This window comes from Rhamphochromis sp. 'chilingali' (assembly GCF_963969265.1).
Source record: "Rhamphochromis sp. 'chilingali' genome assembly, chromosome: 20".
In the NCBI taxonomy this organism is placed as follows: Eukaryota; Metazoa; Chordata; class Actinopteri; order Cichliformes; family Cichlidae; genus Rhamphochromis; species Rhamphochromis sp. 'chilingali'.
In genome coordinates this window covers 1,869,021-1,886,078 of record NC_137947.1, presented here as the reverse complement: position 1 = coordinate 1,886,078, position 17,058 = coordinate 1,869,021, and the positions used below count along the sequence as shown (strand labels likewise).

At 41.2% G+C, this 17,058-nt stretch overlaps 1 protein-coding gene across 6 annotated transcripts in view; it reads right to left on the bottom strand.

The window, feature by feature from the left end:
- ltbp1 (latent transforming growth factor beta binding protein 1) overlaps positions 1-17,058 on the bottom strand; it is a 143,921-nt gene that overhangs the window by 77,600 nt on the left and 49,263 nt on the right. For all 6 annotated transcript variants that reach the window (XM_080869053.1, XM_080869051.1, XM_080869049.1 and 3 more), the window contains exon 4: positions 1,933-2,084. In XM_080869053.1, the coding sequence (XP_080725179.1) occupies positions 1,933-2,084 (152 nt within the window). The remainder of the gene's footprint in view (positions 1-1,932; positions 2,085-17,058) is intronic.

Below are 17,058 nucleotides of genomic sequence, written 5' to 3'. Positions count from 1 at the left end.
ACCCCTTCATTTGGTTACACTCAACTGACATGATCAATGCATCATATCCTATATAAACAGGAAGTAACGGGGCGGCCTTTCCCATATACCAGTTTTACACATAAGACCTGCACAAAGGAACACACAATGGTACGTACAACCAAACTACATAAACAAATGAAAGATTCAAATCAACTAATAATTAAGTGGCATTTAGCTTTAAGAACATTTGCACAGATGTAATGAATGTAACCAATGCTATCCTAAACAGACCCGGGATAGTATGCAGAGCCAAGGTTACATGTGCTGTGTCTACACTAAAGCATTATGATTGACTAGAAGATAACAGAAGACATTATAACAATATATACAAGTGACAAATGGTACATGAATTCAGTCCTAGCCACTTTGTCACAGACTCCCATGCTGAAAAGCCAGACTTCAGCAATGAAATTAACACATTTACAAAGTGAGTTGAATGTTTTTATAACTCACTCACTTGAATTTCATTAAGGATAAACGGCATGTGGAAGTAGCTGGACCTTTCTATTGTGTTTGTGCTGTTTCATAATAAATAATCTGACAAATAATAAGGTCTGCTGAGCAGCACAAACCATCCAAGAAGTTTGTGTTTCAGTTTTTAGTGAAATGCTGAAGCTTTACTAAGCTGTTGTGCCGTTTGTGCACCCATACAGTTTACAGATGACAGCAAACAATATAGATACACATGACAATCTCAATATTATGCCTTGTGTAAAATATTGCAATACATTAAATCATAACCGTTTACAATTTTGCACCATCAGATTGTTATGAACTCACGGGCTAAGTGAGGAAATACAGTATATTAGATGTTTGGCACGCTGGCGTCCACTTTAAACTGTAAAGTGGGGATAATTTGTCAGGCAAGAAAGTTGAAAGGAGGATAGGTAGCAGATAGACTCAGCTGTAGGCAGCTTCCTTCCCCTCAAATCTACAGAGGCACTTGTTGTTTCAGCAAACTGACTGGTTCTCCCCAAATGACACAGTTATTTCATTCCATTCTCCAATTCGAACTCTTATACTCCCTCCCTTTGTCTGAAATTGCCCACAGAAAATGAGACTAATAATTCATTTTCGACAGCCCAGAGCAGCAAGCGATGCTTAAGTCTTTATGCCATTTACCGCTGGAGCTGCAATTTGAACAAATCCTTTTGCTGCCGAACTGCAAGCTGCACATTCTCTCCACATCCTCACAGTGTCAGACCCAATGTGATGGTTTCTGTGCGTGTATGTGCATAAAAATTACTTAATTATTATTAAGTGGTAACTTTGTAACAATGTATCAACAGGATTCTCAGTAGTTCTCCCATTAAGCAGTTTAATTTAGAAAACGGACACAGACATCATTAAAGTTACGTTTGAAATGTCTTGTGTATATTCATTCATGATTGTGGGTAATGTAGTAAATATTCTTACACTTCCCTTCACTTTTTCAGATAAGAAGAAAAAAAAAATCACACTAACTGAAAGTAGCCAAAGGAAGGCTATTATGTCACTATTGGTAGCACAGCTCTGTTTGGAGACCTCTATAAATATACATAGGAGGCACAAGATGTGGAGGGCAGAACAAAGCGGTATTAATAGTCAGATACACCATGAAATAAGTTGCTGGAGGTGAGTTACAAAGCAACTTGCAGATACACATCAAGTTGTCACAGCAGGAAAAAACAATTTACCTGAACATCGCACTGAATTAAGGTCAGCTAGATAACGTGCCATTGCACTGCAATAATACAAACATGCTACTCATCTTTGTGGATTATGCTGCTCAAGTATAGTTAAGTCACTATAAATTAAGGGTTTCAGAAATCAACACTCTCACCGACTAAAAAACACACTCTGTACCACAGTAAAACACTCATTAAGACAGAGAGAAGATGCATGAAAAGATGATTTTTAGGACTTACTCACCGTGGATAGGGTTGTGTCCCACTGTTAGGGGGATAGGCCTTTCAGGCTGGGTCTGGATGTGAGTCTGTGTGTGAGTGGTGTGCCTTTGGTAGTATTTGGGCTTTATAATATACTGCTGGCTCTGACCAGGGTGAACTGGCACAGGTCGAATTCTGAAGGAAAAGCAGAGCACAATCAAATGCAAGAAACAAATCAAATACAAAAAACACATTACAAAGACATGCATACACTAAAAATGACACTTTCATGTCTTTTGGATCAATATCAATTTTATATGTGAACAAGTCAGTTTTAATCATGCTCATAGCACTTTGTAGTTAACAGGAAAATGCCCCAACACTTTAAATCTGTGTTCACAGTAAGCGATTTCCTGTGACAGCTCACAGAAACCAGCTGCTGTCACAAAAGGGACTGGGATGCTGCCACCAGTGTCTGAAGGTTTTGGCCCATAGAGAGCACTGCAGCCTCATCTCTCTGCCCTCTGTGATTCACTGTGCATTGACCCTTTGGAAAATGTGATCTTTTCCCAACACTAAAATCTTCTGCTTCTTTGTAAAAAGAAATCTTCTTACCACTTCCTGAAATTATCACTTTGGTTTTAGGAGGTGATAATATTTAAGAGCATCTCTCTCATGACAAATTCTTTGAGTTCCTCCAGAACAGCATCATCCCCCATCGCTTCCACTTACTACCCTTTCCCTTTTCATCAGCCTTGTCCTCAAACCACTGAGATTAAAGCTTTTTTAATTCTGCTCAATGGACAGGTCGACGCTGCAGAGAATACGTCCCAAGGATGTGTCCTCTTAAGTACAGGGCAGTCAACTTGATTTCACTGACAAATGAAACAATTTTCCCCAGGAGTTGAACCCGTAGGACTAGTATGATACCCTGACTGCACTATTAAGTGCAATTACTGGTTATGGGAAATATCCCTACAATTTAAGTACTGATTGCAGTTAATTTTGGTTAACACATTTTCTACAGGATCAACTGAGATGACACTCCGACTGTTCGTAAAGCACCATCATCAAGTTAAATTTTCTTCTAGTTAGTATCTCTGAGTGGATCAGCTCTACCCCCTCTGTGTCAGGGAGTCACCAAGACATTTATCAAATGTTAAGCCAAAGCAATGCAAGCAGACATGCACTAATCTTTTCCTCTTTTACAGCTCCATAAAGAATGTATACTTTATACTTTAAATCTCAGGGCCCTGTGGTATGGTGAACTCTTTTTAAGCCTTGTACTTAATAATAATAAAATAGAGATGGATCAAACTCTCACCACACTGACTAGCTGTCATATATGATTCCAGCTGAAAAAGTTGAAAAACATACAGGAACAGAGGTTTTCTGCAGATGATTATGAACATGTCCTAATACTATGGTGTGAGATACTGACTATTTACAATTTTTTCCACCTTGAAAGTAAGATTTCACAGTTTTTATATTAACAAAATACAACTGAAACAAAAACAATTCTAAAAGTGCTATTTTATACTATGCTATACTTCTCACCCAGAGCAGAGGCCCTGGTGGATCGATCCCCAGCTACCAAGCATCCGATTCATTCCAGTAAACCGGATTCACAGATTTGTTGACTTAACTGCAGGTTATCGCTGAGGGTGGCTGATTAGTGGCCAAAAAAATCAAAGTAAATTGTGATGCAAGCTAGAATCTTCAGAATATTTTTGGAATATTATTTACTTTCCAGACAACATATTGTAAATGAATGAGACAGACTGGAACCTAAAGCGATTTAGTGTCTGGGATCACCCAGCATTCAGTCTATTGTACAGCTCCGGGATCCTGCCATGAAACAGTATTGTAAGGGCACTGTAAGCAAGTTCAAGTAAAAAAATAATACATCACAAAACACTAAATGCACCTATTGGTGCTAAAGTACAGGGTGATATTAGTGATATTAAAGCCCTGTTTGTGGCACATTAGTATATGTGAGGGGGCAAACTCCTCAAGATGGGTGGTAACCATGGTGACCATTTAGAAGTCGGCCATCTTGGATACAACTTTTGTTTTTTCAATAGGAAGAGGGCCATGTGACACATCAAACTTATTGGTAATGTCACAAGAAAAACAATGGTGTGCTTGGTTTCAACGTAACTTTATTCTTTCATGAGTTATTTACAAGTTTCTCTTTGTTCACAGCCATTGACATGTCGAAGAGGTTAACATGTGAGGAGCAGATCAAAATTGTGTTGATATCTGGTGAACGCAGTAACCGGGTCATTGCAGAAGATTTCAATGCAAGACACCCTACGAGACCACCCATCTCCAATGCTACAGTTAACAAACTGCTTGCTAAGTTTCGTGAAACTGGTTCAGTGTTGGATTTGCCAAAATGTGGACGCAAGAAAACTGTCACTAATGAAGAAACATCAGTGGCTGTCCTAGCTTCATTCAGCAAGCGCCCACAGCGTAGCACTCGCCGCATGTCGCTGGAGACTGGCATTAGTCGACCATCCCTTAGGCAGATATTAGATACTCACAAATGGCAGCCTTACAAACTCCAGCTACTGCAGCATCTCAACGAGGATGACCCAGATCGGCGCACAGAATTTGCAGAATGGGCAAAACAAAAATTGGAACAGGACCCTCAGTTCACGCAGAAGACTTTGTTCAGTGATGAGGCAAACTTTTATGTGAATGGTGAAGTTAACAAACAAAACCACCGCTATTGGTCTGACACTAACCCACATTGGATGGATCCCTCCAGACTGTTGGAACAACAAAAGTGATGGTTTGGTGTGGTATATGGGGTACAACGATAGTGGGTCCATTCTTCATCAATGGAAACCTCAAGGCCACTGGATATTTGAAATTTTGATGCATTCTCAATCATCCAGGAAAGTAAATCTCCAAAAGTTGAATCTGTTCATCTGGACGTAGTGTTTTTGTGGGAGAAACGTTTCGTCACTCATTCAAGTGACTTCTTCAGTCTCAGCTGACTGCAGGTTTCCCCAATCTTATAAACAGTACATTTGCATAATGACTGAAACCAGCCCACTGAAGGAACAATGGGCTGGGAGGTCAGTTCCTTAATCTTAATTATGCAAATTCTCATGACCTTTGATCAACAACCACTGACCAAAACCCACTGACCAAAGACCACTGATCAATGGCCATGAGTACCATTCACAGAGTTGGGGAATGGCTGCAATCACAGCATTGTAAGATGGCGAAAGATGTACCCTTAAGCCCCCTCCTCGATTCAGAGATGGTCTTTCCCTTTCCACGTAAATGGCCTCCTTGACTCCGCACTCAAACCAGCGTTCCTCCCTGTCCAGGATGTGTACATCCTCATCTTTGAAAGAGTGTCCACTGGCCTGTAGGTGTGAATAGACTGCAGAGTCCTGGCCCGACGAGGTAGCTCTTCTGTCTTGTGCCATCCGCTTCGCCAGAGGTTGTTTGGTTTCCCCGATGTATAAATCCTGGCAATCCTCCTGCACTTAACAGCGTACACTATGTTACTCTGTTTGTGTCGGGGGACCCGATCCTTGGGGTGGACCAATTTTTGGCGCAGCGTGTTTTGGGGTTTAAAAGCCACAGAGACCCGGTGTTTAGAAAAAATGTGTCTCAACTGCTCCGATACTCCTGACACATATGGGATCACTACAGGTTTTCGCTTGGGCAGCGGTTGTCCTTCTCTCCTGGATCAGCTGGAGCTTTCTTTAGGTGCCTTTCCAGTTTTGACAAAAGTCCACCTGGGATAACCAGATTTACTCAGGGCCTTCTTGATGTGCAGTTCTTCTGCCTCCCTGGCCGCTGTGTCAGTGGGGATGGTGTTCGCTCTGTGTTGTAGCGTCCTGATGACACCCAGTTTGTGCTCCAGTGGATGATGAGAGTCAAACCTTAGATACTGATCCGTATGTGTAGGTTTACGGTACACGTCAGCTTTTAGATGTCCCCCATTACTGATGGAAATCTCACAGTCTAAGAAGGCTAACCTGCCACTTTTCATATCCTCCCTGGTGAATTTGATGTGTTGGTCCACCGAGTTAATGTGATCCGTGAAATGTAGTACATCCTGAGATTTGATTTTCACCCAGGTGTCATCCACATATCTGAACCAATGGCTTGGTGGTGTTCCAGGGTAGGATAGCAAAGCCCTCTTTTCCACTTCTTCCATGTGCAAATTGGCCACGATGGGTGAAACTGGGGAGCCCATGGCACACCCATGTTTCTGCCTGTAGAACTGACCCTTGTATGTGAAGTAGGTGGAATGAAGACACAGTTCCAAAAGCAAACACACCTCCCAGCCCATTGTTCCTTCAGTGGGCTGGGTTCAGTCATTATGCAAATGTACTGTTTATAAGATTGGGGAAACCTGCAGTCAGCTGAGACTGAAGAAGTCACTTGGATGAGTGACGAAACGTTTCTCCCACAAAAACGCTACGAACAGATTAACAGATTCAACTTTTGGAGATATTTGAAATCGCTACATGATGATGTGTTTCCCTCTTTGTGCACTGAAGGTGGCACGTTCCCTGTGTTTTTCCAGCAAGATGGTGCACCACCACATTATGGGTGCCAGGTCCGAGCATTCCTAGATAAACGCTTTCCTGGAAAGTGGATTGGTCATCGTGGGCCAGTTGAATGGCCCCCAAGGTCTCCCGATCTGACCCCCTTAGACTTTCATCTTTGGGGTCATCTGAAGGCAATTGTCTATGGTGTGAAGATGCGAGATGTGCAGCACCTGAAACTACAGATACTGGATGCCTGTGCTGGCATTTCTCCTGCGGTGTTGCTATCAGTGTGTGAAGAGTGGGAGAAGAGGGTTGCATTGACAATCCAACACAATGGGCAGCACATTGAACACATTTTATGAGTGGTCAGAAACATGTAAATAACTCATGAAAGAATAAAGTTACATTGAAACCAAGCACACCATTGTTTTTCTTGTGACATTACCAATAAGTTTGATGTGTCACATGGCCCTCTTCCTATTGAAAAAAACAAAAGTTGTATCCAAGATGGCCGACTTCTAAATGGCCACCATGGTCACCACCCATCTTGAGGAGTTTGCTCCCTCACATATACTAATGTGCCACAAACAGGACTTTAATATCACCAACCATTCCCATTTTATCACGGTGTATCCATATAAATGGCCCACCCTGTATAATATTCTGTACTATAACTACTTCTAACAGCTAACATATAATTCAATTCAATTCAATTTTATTTATACAGTGCCAAATCACAACAACAATCACCTCAAGGTACTTTATATTGTAAGGTAGACCCTACAATAATACTAAAATAAAAAATAAAAACCCAACAATCATATGACCCCCTGTGGACAAGCACTTTGGCAACAGTGGGAAGGAAAAACTCCGTTTTAATAGGAAAAAAACCTCCGGCTGAACCAGGCTCAGGGAGGGGCAGCCATCTGCTGCAACTGGTATACACAGCAGCTGCTTTCCATCTACATAACCATGAACTGAAACAGCAGGTCAATCTGCCTGTCTTTAAGCAGTAACTTAGAAGAGGTACATTTTACGTTAAATTTAATCATTTGAATTAAGGATACTGTCTTGAACATTGGGTCGTTTTACACCGTAATTCATATCAATATTAGCCCTTAGTATTTGAATACTAAATTTAACACTTATTAGACTGGATATAAGCTGGCTGTCTTGACACACTGTGATTGTAGTGTTTGTGTATTCCTTCAGCACATAAAAATAGTACATCTATTGGAGCTCCCAAATGCTGGCACAGAACTATGGTAAAAATAAAGTCGGTATGAATATAGCTTAGGGCACTGATCATTGTTTGGTCAGCTGTCAGTGATCAGAGGCACTAGGCATCCTCTACATCCTTTATTATTAAAAACAATGGTGTGAATGCTCGTGTACTCCAGGCTGATACACTGTACTTCCCATTCTTTATCTTCTCAATTGACCAAACTTCACGCCGTCAACCATGTTTACTGCTTAATGAAACAAATAAATGCCTGAGCTACATTCAGACAAATGGGACATGTGCTCTTAACTGCCATCTTTTAGTCCGACATTTCGGAAGATTAGCAGCTTAGCTCAACGTTGTTACAGAGATCAATGTTTGAGATCTCAAAAAAGACAGATTGGAAGGCTGCAGATTTGAACATGAGGACTTTCTGGTGTTAACAACATATAAAAAGAGGAATAATGATTATTTCTTTTCCACATGCATTCTTGCCGCAACAAAGTCACAAGAAACTGCCCCTGTCCAGAAAATCATCTCACACACTTCCATATCGAGCATTGGCTTAAAGTGGCTGAGTGCATCAGCATTTTTTTAGTCATGTTTGAAATGCCATGAAGTCTGGAGTTTTGACTTAATTTTGTAAAGTAATCAGATGTTTTATCTCTAGAAGTCTTTCAAGTTGCCCGTACAACCATTAAGATTAGTAGTCTTCTGGAGGTACTGGTCCGTGTGTGTGGGCTACCATCAACTACTGTAGCCAACCTTTACATGGAGGAGGTGGAAAGACACGCTCTTTGCTCTTTTAAAGGGACAGTACCTAGCCACATGTTGATGACACTTGGGTCAAAATCAAAACCCAAGAAGTAGAAGCCTACACTGCTCACATCAACTCTATGGATAAAAACATAAAGTTCACCAGGGAAGACACAAAGGATAACAGTTTGCCATTCCTGGACTGTGCCATGCGTATTCAAGAGAATGGAACCTAAACATTGAAGTTTACCGGAAGCCCCACACACACAGGGACCACCACCCTCTGGAACACAAACATGGAGTAATCAGGACCCTACAACACCGGGCAGAAAATGTTCCCTCTAAGCCTGAGGGGAAAAAGAGGGAACACTCACATGTAAAGGAAGCTCTTAAAACATGGACTTCCATCAAATCAACAAAGATGCACAGAAAAGAAGATCAGACACCAACTAGGAAGGGCCAGAAAGGCAAACGCAACAATATTGTCATCCCCTATGTGACAGGTTTATCACAGAAACTCTTCTCCAAGCACAACATCCCAGTGTACTCCAGACCCAGCCACACACTCAGACAAAAAATGGTTCATTCCAAGGACAAAGCTCCTAAACACAAACTTAATGTAGTGTATGCTGTACAGTGTAGCAAGGAATGCTCAGACCTCTACATTGGAGAGACCAGACAGCCACTTCATAAACACATGGCACAACATAGAAAGCCACCTCGACAGGACAAGACTCGGCGGTCCATCTGCATCTAAAGGACAAAGATCACTCTTTCGAGAATGCCAGTGTTCATATTTTGGACAGAGAAGACATTTGGTTTGAAAGAGGAGTGAAAGAAGCCATTTATTTCCAATATGAGCGACCATTTTTGAACAGAGGGCGGGGCTTACGACACCAACTGTCTGTCTTTATTCTGATGGACCAGACATGAGATCTGTAAGTGATTTGTCAGAGCATCCTCAATCCCAACACTTAACATACCAACAATTTGTCATGTCCCAATTAGGGCTGCCACAAACGATTATTTTGATAGTCGACTAGTCACCGATTATTTTTGCGATTAGTCGACTAATCAGATCATCATCCATTGGACATAAAACGTACAGCTTATTGCACCAGCAGCATCTGCTCTTATATAACTATCATTAGCTTACAGCTTTAAGTGTTTACGGTATGTGCTCACTAAAAATAAAGACAAGATGATAGTTTATTAAATTTTAATGAAATTTGCAGATTCTTTCGGTGAAGTTTAATAAACTCCTTGCTATCTAAAATATAACGGGACACCGGAGTATATTCTCGAGAATCTCACACTTCTGATAATCAGTTGTTTATTCAGCTGTGTAAAAACTATAACTTTAATCTCAGCCAAACCGATTTACTCAGGAACAAATAAAATATTAAAAAAGCCAAACAATAACATTTTGAAGTTATCTAAGTGACTTATATATATTTAACCTGAGTAGCGACAGACGGCAGTGGGTTTGAAAACGATTTGCCGGGAGTCCGGTGCTCTCATGGGCTCCAGTGAGCCTTGCCCCCGGCTAGCTATCGAGCTAGTGGGCAACAGACGTCTCCGAAAATGTCGGGGCGCTTTTGAAAATATGTGGTGTCTTGATAAACTGAGCAGATATTTGAGGTTTACACAGCTACATTCTCACCTGAAAATATGTTAAACGTTTATTTTGTGACCCAGAAAGAATAATAAGAGTAATATTAAAACTAACTAGCTGCCGCCATTGTTGTAAACTGAGCTGGGCTGCGCTATGAATTCTGGGACACAGCTTCTTCTTCTTCTTCGGGGTTAACGGCAGCTGGCATCCTTGTACATGCAGTGCTGCCATCTTCTGTGTCAGGCCGTTATTACACTCTTAAATCCTTCTACTTATTCCTGCGTCTTTTGTGATCTTACAAAGCTTCAAACGACGCGTCGACTATTAAATCAGTCGTCGACGATTTTGATAGTCGACATAATCGTGACTAGTCGACTAATCGTGGCAGCCCTAGTCCCGATACGTGTCATAGTAACGCAAAAGGTAACCTTCCCTATGCTATGCTCCAGATTGTGGATGGAATCCAATAGAATGATGCTCCTGGCAGTAACACACGTTCCAGCCATGTATTCCAGCCCTAACCTTAACCACAACCTTAACCATATCAGATAGTTTTTTCCAAAGCGATTCATGATGAGAAAGCAAGATAAATTTACATGTGTAGATCCAAACAGTTCTCATGTTTCCAAACGTGTAACATACCGACGATTTGTCACATAGCGTCGGAATGTTACTTTTTGGCATGGAAACGTGTTGGATTTGTTGCTGTAATTATATTTTTTCAAACTGTGAAACAAATTGAATAACATTCATCCATCTAATGTTGGGTTTAGTGGTGGGGAACAACTTTTACTTTGTGCAGCACTCTCTCTGTGACTGTTTCACCCAGTCAGAGCAAGCAGCTTCCAAGAACCACTCGCTGAGTGGTCGGGTAATACACATTTTTATGTAGCAACTGAAGGTTGCCAGGCAGTCGATCGATCTAAGATAGCAATAATAATGACACAGAGCGAAATGTAAAAATAACATAAAAAATAGTACAGAATATTAAGCAATAACGGATAAATGAAAGGTTTTGCAGAAATTAAATTGCATTTGAACAAAAACAAAACTGTCATCAAAAAAGCAATTAAAAATAAAATAATTCTTATAAATTAAAATATGTAATATTATTAGTAATTATACAAAGTTTTGGATAACTCCTGTTGGTGGCTTTCAAAGAAAATGTCATTAATACAGTACACACAGCACATTATACTGTATGTGCAGAAGATTTAACACTAATGGAAAATGATATGTCCTTCTCCGGGACTGGAAAATGAGGGATACAAGGAGAGTGCATGGCCACAGAAAGAAGATGATAACATGGAGGGAGAGCCATTTGTCAACCAGACATATTTTCATCCCTTTCATATGATAGGCCTCCTGCCACAGTATAAATAAACAGAAAGTGATAGCCTTGTACATAGCTCAGCTATGACCCTGTAAAGTCTTAAATAGCTCTTCTGTTCAGATTATGCAGCAGGCTAATGCAGAACTGTACTGTAACTTTTCACACCTCATTGTATGAAATGTTTGCTTGTACGATGCAGTCATGAAAACATTTTGTGGTTGAAGGGTTACAATTATCTGTTAAGATAAATTTGTGTCTGTGTACTCACAGTGGACACAATAGCGTATGTAAAAAAGCTTTTGTGCATGCTTGTTTATATAAACTGACCAGCATCTAGTTTGTTATGGAGGTGACAGGTGTTGTAATCTAAATTGAGACAGACAAGGGGAGCATATTTGACTTTGTTTACTGCTCACTCCCCTAAATGAAACCTATAAAAACATGTAACCTTTCAAATCTGCAGCCAAGAAAAGCACTGTGTGTGTAAAAAAGATTTGTGTGTGGACTTAGCCAAAAAAACCCTGCAAGTTACAAGTACGAATTTTGACCCTATTTCTCTTCCTTTCCTCTGATTGGTCAATGTCATGTCAATCACAAATGTAACAATCCAATCAGAGAACAGATGGGTTTGGCTGTCGGAGGGGCGCTTTTTTGAGCTGCAGGTCCTTGAAGGGTAATACAGTTTGAAGCTAGAGGATCTCTATATAAATACCCGATAGAAGCTAGGTCCCCTAACTTTCAGCAGCTGTTGAAAGGAAAAAGTTGTGGTATATCAGTGGTTAGAAATACTTATTACTACTTATTACTTTAGGATTATTTTAACACAAAGTCAGGGCTGACCCGGGACCATTGCTGTGAGTCACAGTGCGCAGCATAAAAGTCCTTTCACATCCGACGCAGGATGTGCTGCTAATGCTAACTGCTAACTAAAAGCAAAGGATCCAGAATTTGTTGCTGGCTGCTGGGCTCTGTGGGTTTTTGCAGCAGCTCTACCTGTACTAGATGCACCTGCTCCTTGTCGTTTCTATCTCTGACTTTATGTCCTCTACAAGAGTTTCTCTTTTTTTGCTAGTTCTTCAAATGTTCAATAAAAACATGTATGCTAATTCGTAACGAAGAAAGCTTTGTAATGAAGACTGTCATTTCCAAAACACTGCCCCCCCCCGCGGTCTGCAGCGCTGTTGAAAAGGCTGTGGAAGTCCCTGTATTAAACACATAGTCCTGTGACACAAAAATCACCAAACTTGGACGACCACAGACTGTTTTCCTTCGTGGTGATGAAGGAAAACGCTGGGTTGGCATGTAAAAGGGCATTTATTCCCTTCAAAGACCTACAAAGTACAAAATATTTATGACCACATTTTGAGCCCATAATTTTCATCCTGCCTCAAGAAAATATCATGACTGCATTCACTGGCAATGAGTGCAACAGTAAAATAAAGAAATTATTTAACAAATAAAAAAAAGACAAAAGTTTGGAGGGTGTCCAGTGATTGTTACAAAAGCCTGCTGGTCTTGAATATCAGATTGAACTATTTCCACACAAACAGATCGGTGAGTGAGGTGCGTACGTGTGTGTGCCTGTGTGTGCGTGCATGCATGTGTGTGTGTGAGTGCGCATTCATATCTTTGTGGGGACCAACAGCCCTTATGGGGACCAAAATCCTAGTGACTAACCTAATGGTTAGGTTTAGGGAAGGGGTTAGGCTTTTCATTTTTCATGGTTAGGGTTAGGGTAAACGGCTAGGGAAAGCATTATGTCCCCACAAGATATGAATAACCAACAAGTGTGTGTTTGTGTGTGAGACAGAGAGAGAGAGAGAGGAGGGAGGGCTGAATCTGTTCACTTTCGGCCTTCAATGCTGTGGCCACAATCACAATCCAGTGCCGACCTCCAGAACTAGCTGTCCAAGTCTTCCCCACAAGAACTGACATACTCTGGTCTACCGAAATGAACCCGCTGAACCTCACAAGTGCCCTCACACATACTAGTGAAGGCAGTCGGACTTCAAGGAGGGAAAGCAGCAATATCTCCACTGAATAAGATCTGATAAGATCAGATCAGAGTTTCAGTAATAATCTGCAAAGACTGTTTAATGAACCCTGGCAGAAAGTACAAGACAGCAGTTGATAAATCAAGACCCGTATGCCAAATTTGGTCCTCTGTCAAAAGGATTCAGTTCCTCAATAACAGTAAAGGTTTCCACTATGATTGCTTTCACCACAACTTGCATTCTAAAAAAAATCTGCTTTCAGTTTTTCAGATTATATTTTTCCATTTGTATTCCCTAACTATGGCAGTACCATTTCTCTCTCTCTCTCTCTGCACTACATCCAACAACTTCTCTTTTGGACATGGTGGGTCTGCATGTACTTTGTAATGTGTACATGCCGCAGAAAACCTGCAAGTTTCACATGACTACATGATCAGAACTAAGAGAATTTTCCTCTGTTAGTCTCTAAAGAGCATGTGTGGGCTGTCAAATGACCACTAAATTAGTCCTAATGATCACAACAATGATTAAGAAAGGAAACCGATAGCTTATTCCCTTCAGTGCAGTTTTTCTAGAGTAGTGTGGTCACTTGACTTAATGAGCCAACACTTTGCTCAGGCACATTGTTAATGAAGGTTTTCATGAATAAATTATATAATTATATAGCGCTTTCCTACTCTACAACTTACCTCATTCATACAAGCACTTTTATTTGATGCGTAAGTGCTTTCTATCTAACATCCACACATATTCACACTCCGACTTTGGGTTTGGACATTTGGCATGCAGACTGGCGAAACCAGGGATCAGTTAGCAGATGACCTTCTATACCTCCTGGGCTACAGCCAAGCCAACTTTTCTAACATAGGTTATGAGGCTCCTAACACCATGGCTTGGTATTATTTTCACCTTGTGAGACTGTGTGTGCAACATCCTGGCAAAATGTGGTCCTGGATAGAGTTAGTGAAGCAGGGACTACTACAAAAATGGTTCTGGGTACTTTAACAGATATTTGCATGTTTATCCATTTGGACACATTTTGTCAACATCACTGCTCAAACAGGAAATCTCAGTCTTTATATGTGTTTGGTTAAAATTTATATATGTGGTCCAAGATCTCAAGTGTTCACGTTTTTTTATAAATTCCTGAAGTTCAAATTCAGTCAGTCTGAACCTGTGTTACATGTTTTAAATTGTTATGAAACTACAGTAGAAATGTAATGTTCTCAGTTGCAGTCACTCAAACTTCTATTTCTAAAGTGTAACTGTGTTCAGTTCTGGCATACTCAAAGGGTAGTGACTTGTCAGTTACACAGTGGACCAACTCTTAAGCGCGCTCTGTTTTATCGTCCTTTTGGACTCTAATAGGAACCATCATTTTAAAAAATGACCTACATGTTGTAAGATTAGCAATGAACTCACCTAAAATCTACTGGGGTCACTGATGAAGAGAGTGGAGCAGAAGGGTTTTTTCTTAGACTCCTATACAACCAGATTGTATAAATAAGAGTGCAGGTTTAAGGCACTTCCGCTTACTGAAATTTCCAGAACCGGAAACTACATCTATTAATCACACATAAACTGACTGAGGCTTTCACAGTACTAAATATGAAAGGTCTTAAAAAAACAGACACAACAAGCCCTGGCGCAGGGTGCCACCAGTGCATCGAGCCACCTGGGGGGCTCTTCAACTGGTGGGAGAGGCTATTACATCTTGCAGGAGGTCTCCTCTCTTCAGGAACTCTCTCTGCAGGAGGGGGAGATATAGGAGAGGTGGAGGAAGATCTCAGCCTGGGCGTCTATTGTCTTGTGTAATCTGGAAGATGAGTGGATGACGGGGTGGGTGCAGTTTTCTCTGTGGTGGGGTCGGGTGGGCTGTCCCGGGCTCTGTGGGGCCAGGCGGCGCTGCCGAACTGGGCCCCGGTCTGGATGGGCCTGGGCCCCCTTTCCCTGGCGGGTCGCGGAGTATGGGGGTGCCTACTGGGGTCAGCAGGGGGAGCTGGCCCCAGGGAGGGGTCACTTGCCCCTCCCTTCCTTCCCTCTCCATCTCCAGCTGCCTCCCTCTTCCCGCTCCACCACAACCACCCACACATTCAAGGCCCATATTTAGCAAGTGAAAATAAAATAAAATAAAATAAACAATAAAAGGTGAATCAAATAGACCATTACGGCAAGGCTGGGATGGTCCATTTGGTAAATCCGTTGGGCATCTTTCTTCGCCTTTAGACAACAATTCTGATGGCAAAAGAGCCAAACGGGACAGGCAAAAAAACAAAGAAAAAAGAATTAAATGATTCAGGTCTTTACAAAAAGAATGAGGCAATACAGTGCCATTCACCAGCTAACGTTCCAACTGAAGGCATTCTAGACAAGCGCAATATTTTGAACAATTATAAGATGGATCCTATCTGTAAACATTTCTGTTTCCACTCCAATCTTAAAACCACTAGACATTTTTCAAAAATGGAGACTTTATGCACAACACACAGCCAACTGCTTTTTGTGCCATTTATGCTGTTTTCCTATTCATCATTAGAGGGACAAAAGAACAAATACATTCACAACATTCTTGTTAACTCATTACTGAAACATTGGTTGGGAAATTACATTCAACACATCCAAGCAGCATCAAAGCCAAAAAACAAATACTGTGAACTGCAGACGTGACCCAACAAGATTTCCATGTACACTGGACAAATTTGTATCTTTTTGAAACAAATTTTCTAACACAAGGCTTCTAACGCTTTAGCTTGGTATTAGGTTTTTGGATACAGGACTGGATTATATACTGATTATATACCATCTGGCCGGGGATTTTAGGTTTGCATGTTCTAAGTAGGCTAGACAGAGGATGAGAGTGGGGCACGGTGGGAATGCTGCTACACAAGTAATCCCAAAAGGAGGGTTTACATGAAGAGGATGTGGGACAATTCGATACCCAAAAGCAAAAAAACTAGTAGCTAGGTGTTTCTACATTTAAACGAAGCAACTGCTAGCTCAACTAGAGATTGATGAGGTACAACATAAATGCTAAAGCAAAAGGGAGTTTGGACATCAGGTCAGGGGGGAGATACCATCATCCTCACCATCGAAGATTGAGTACCATGCCCCATGAACAACTGGTGCGTTGAAGACATTGAATGTGAAAGCCCTCGGTAAGTGTAAAGATGTGAATGTAGCATTATGGACAAACCCTACTGCTACCAAGACGGAAAGCAGCCAACTCATCTACATTACAGCAGCAGTGATCACTGAGATGTTTGGCTACAAGATGAACAGCCACAAGGAGCCGTACCCTCCATGGACACGGAGACTAGAGGCCAAGATCAAGTTAGCACAGTGGGAATTTAGCCAACTATCGGAGCTGCAAAAACACATGATCAGAAAAGGGATGCCAGCTTGGCCAGCTTATTTTCCCAAAGGCACTAATCAGGGCAGCACAAGAACTAGCTCATAGCTAATATTGCATACTCCCTGTATATTATCACTGTGACAGTGTTGCAACTACTTGCACTTTAAATTCTAATTACACCCACACATAAACTACAAGTGCTACAAAGCACTTGTTTTACTAATTTATTACTTTCTTTTTAGTTGTGTGAGGAGAACCTGCAAAGTAAGAGTTTCATTGCTCTGCATAACCATCTGTGTTTTGGCATGTACATGACAATAAACTTCTCGAATCTTGATAGATAAATATATAGGGGACTATTTTTTCTTTTGCCA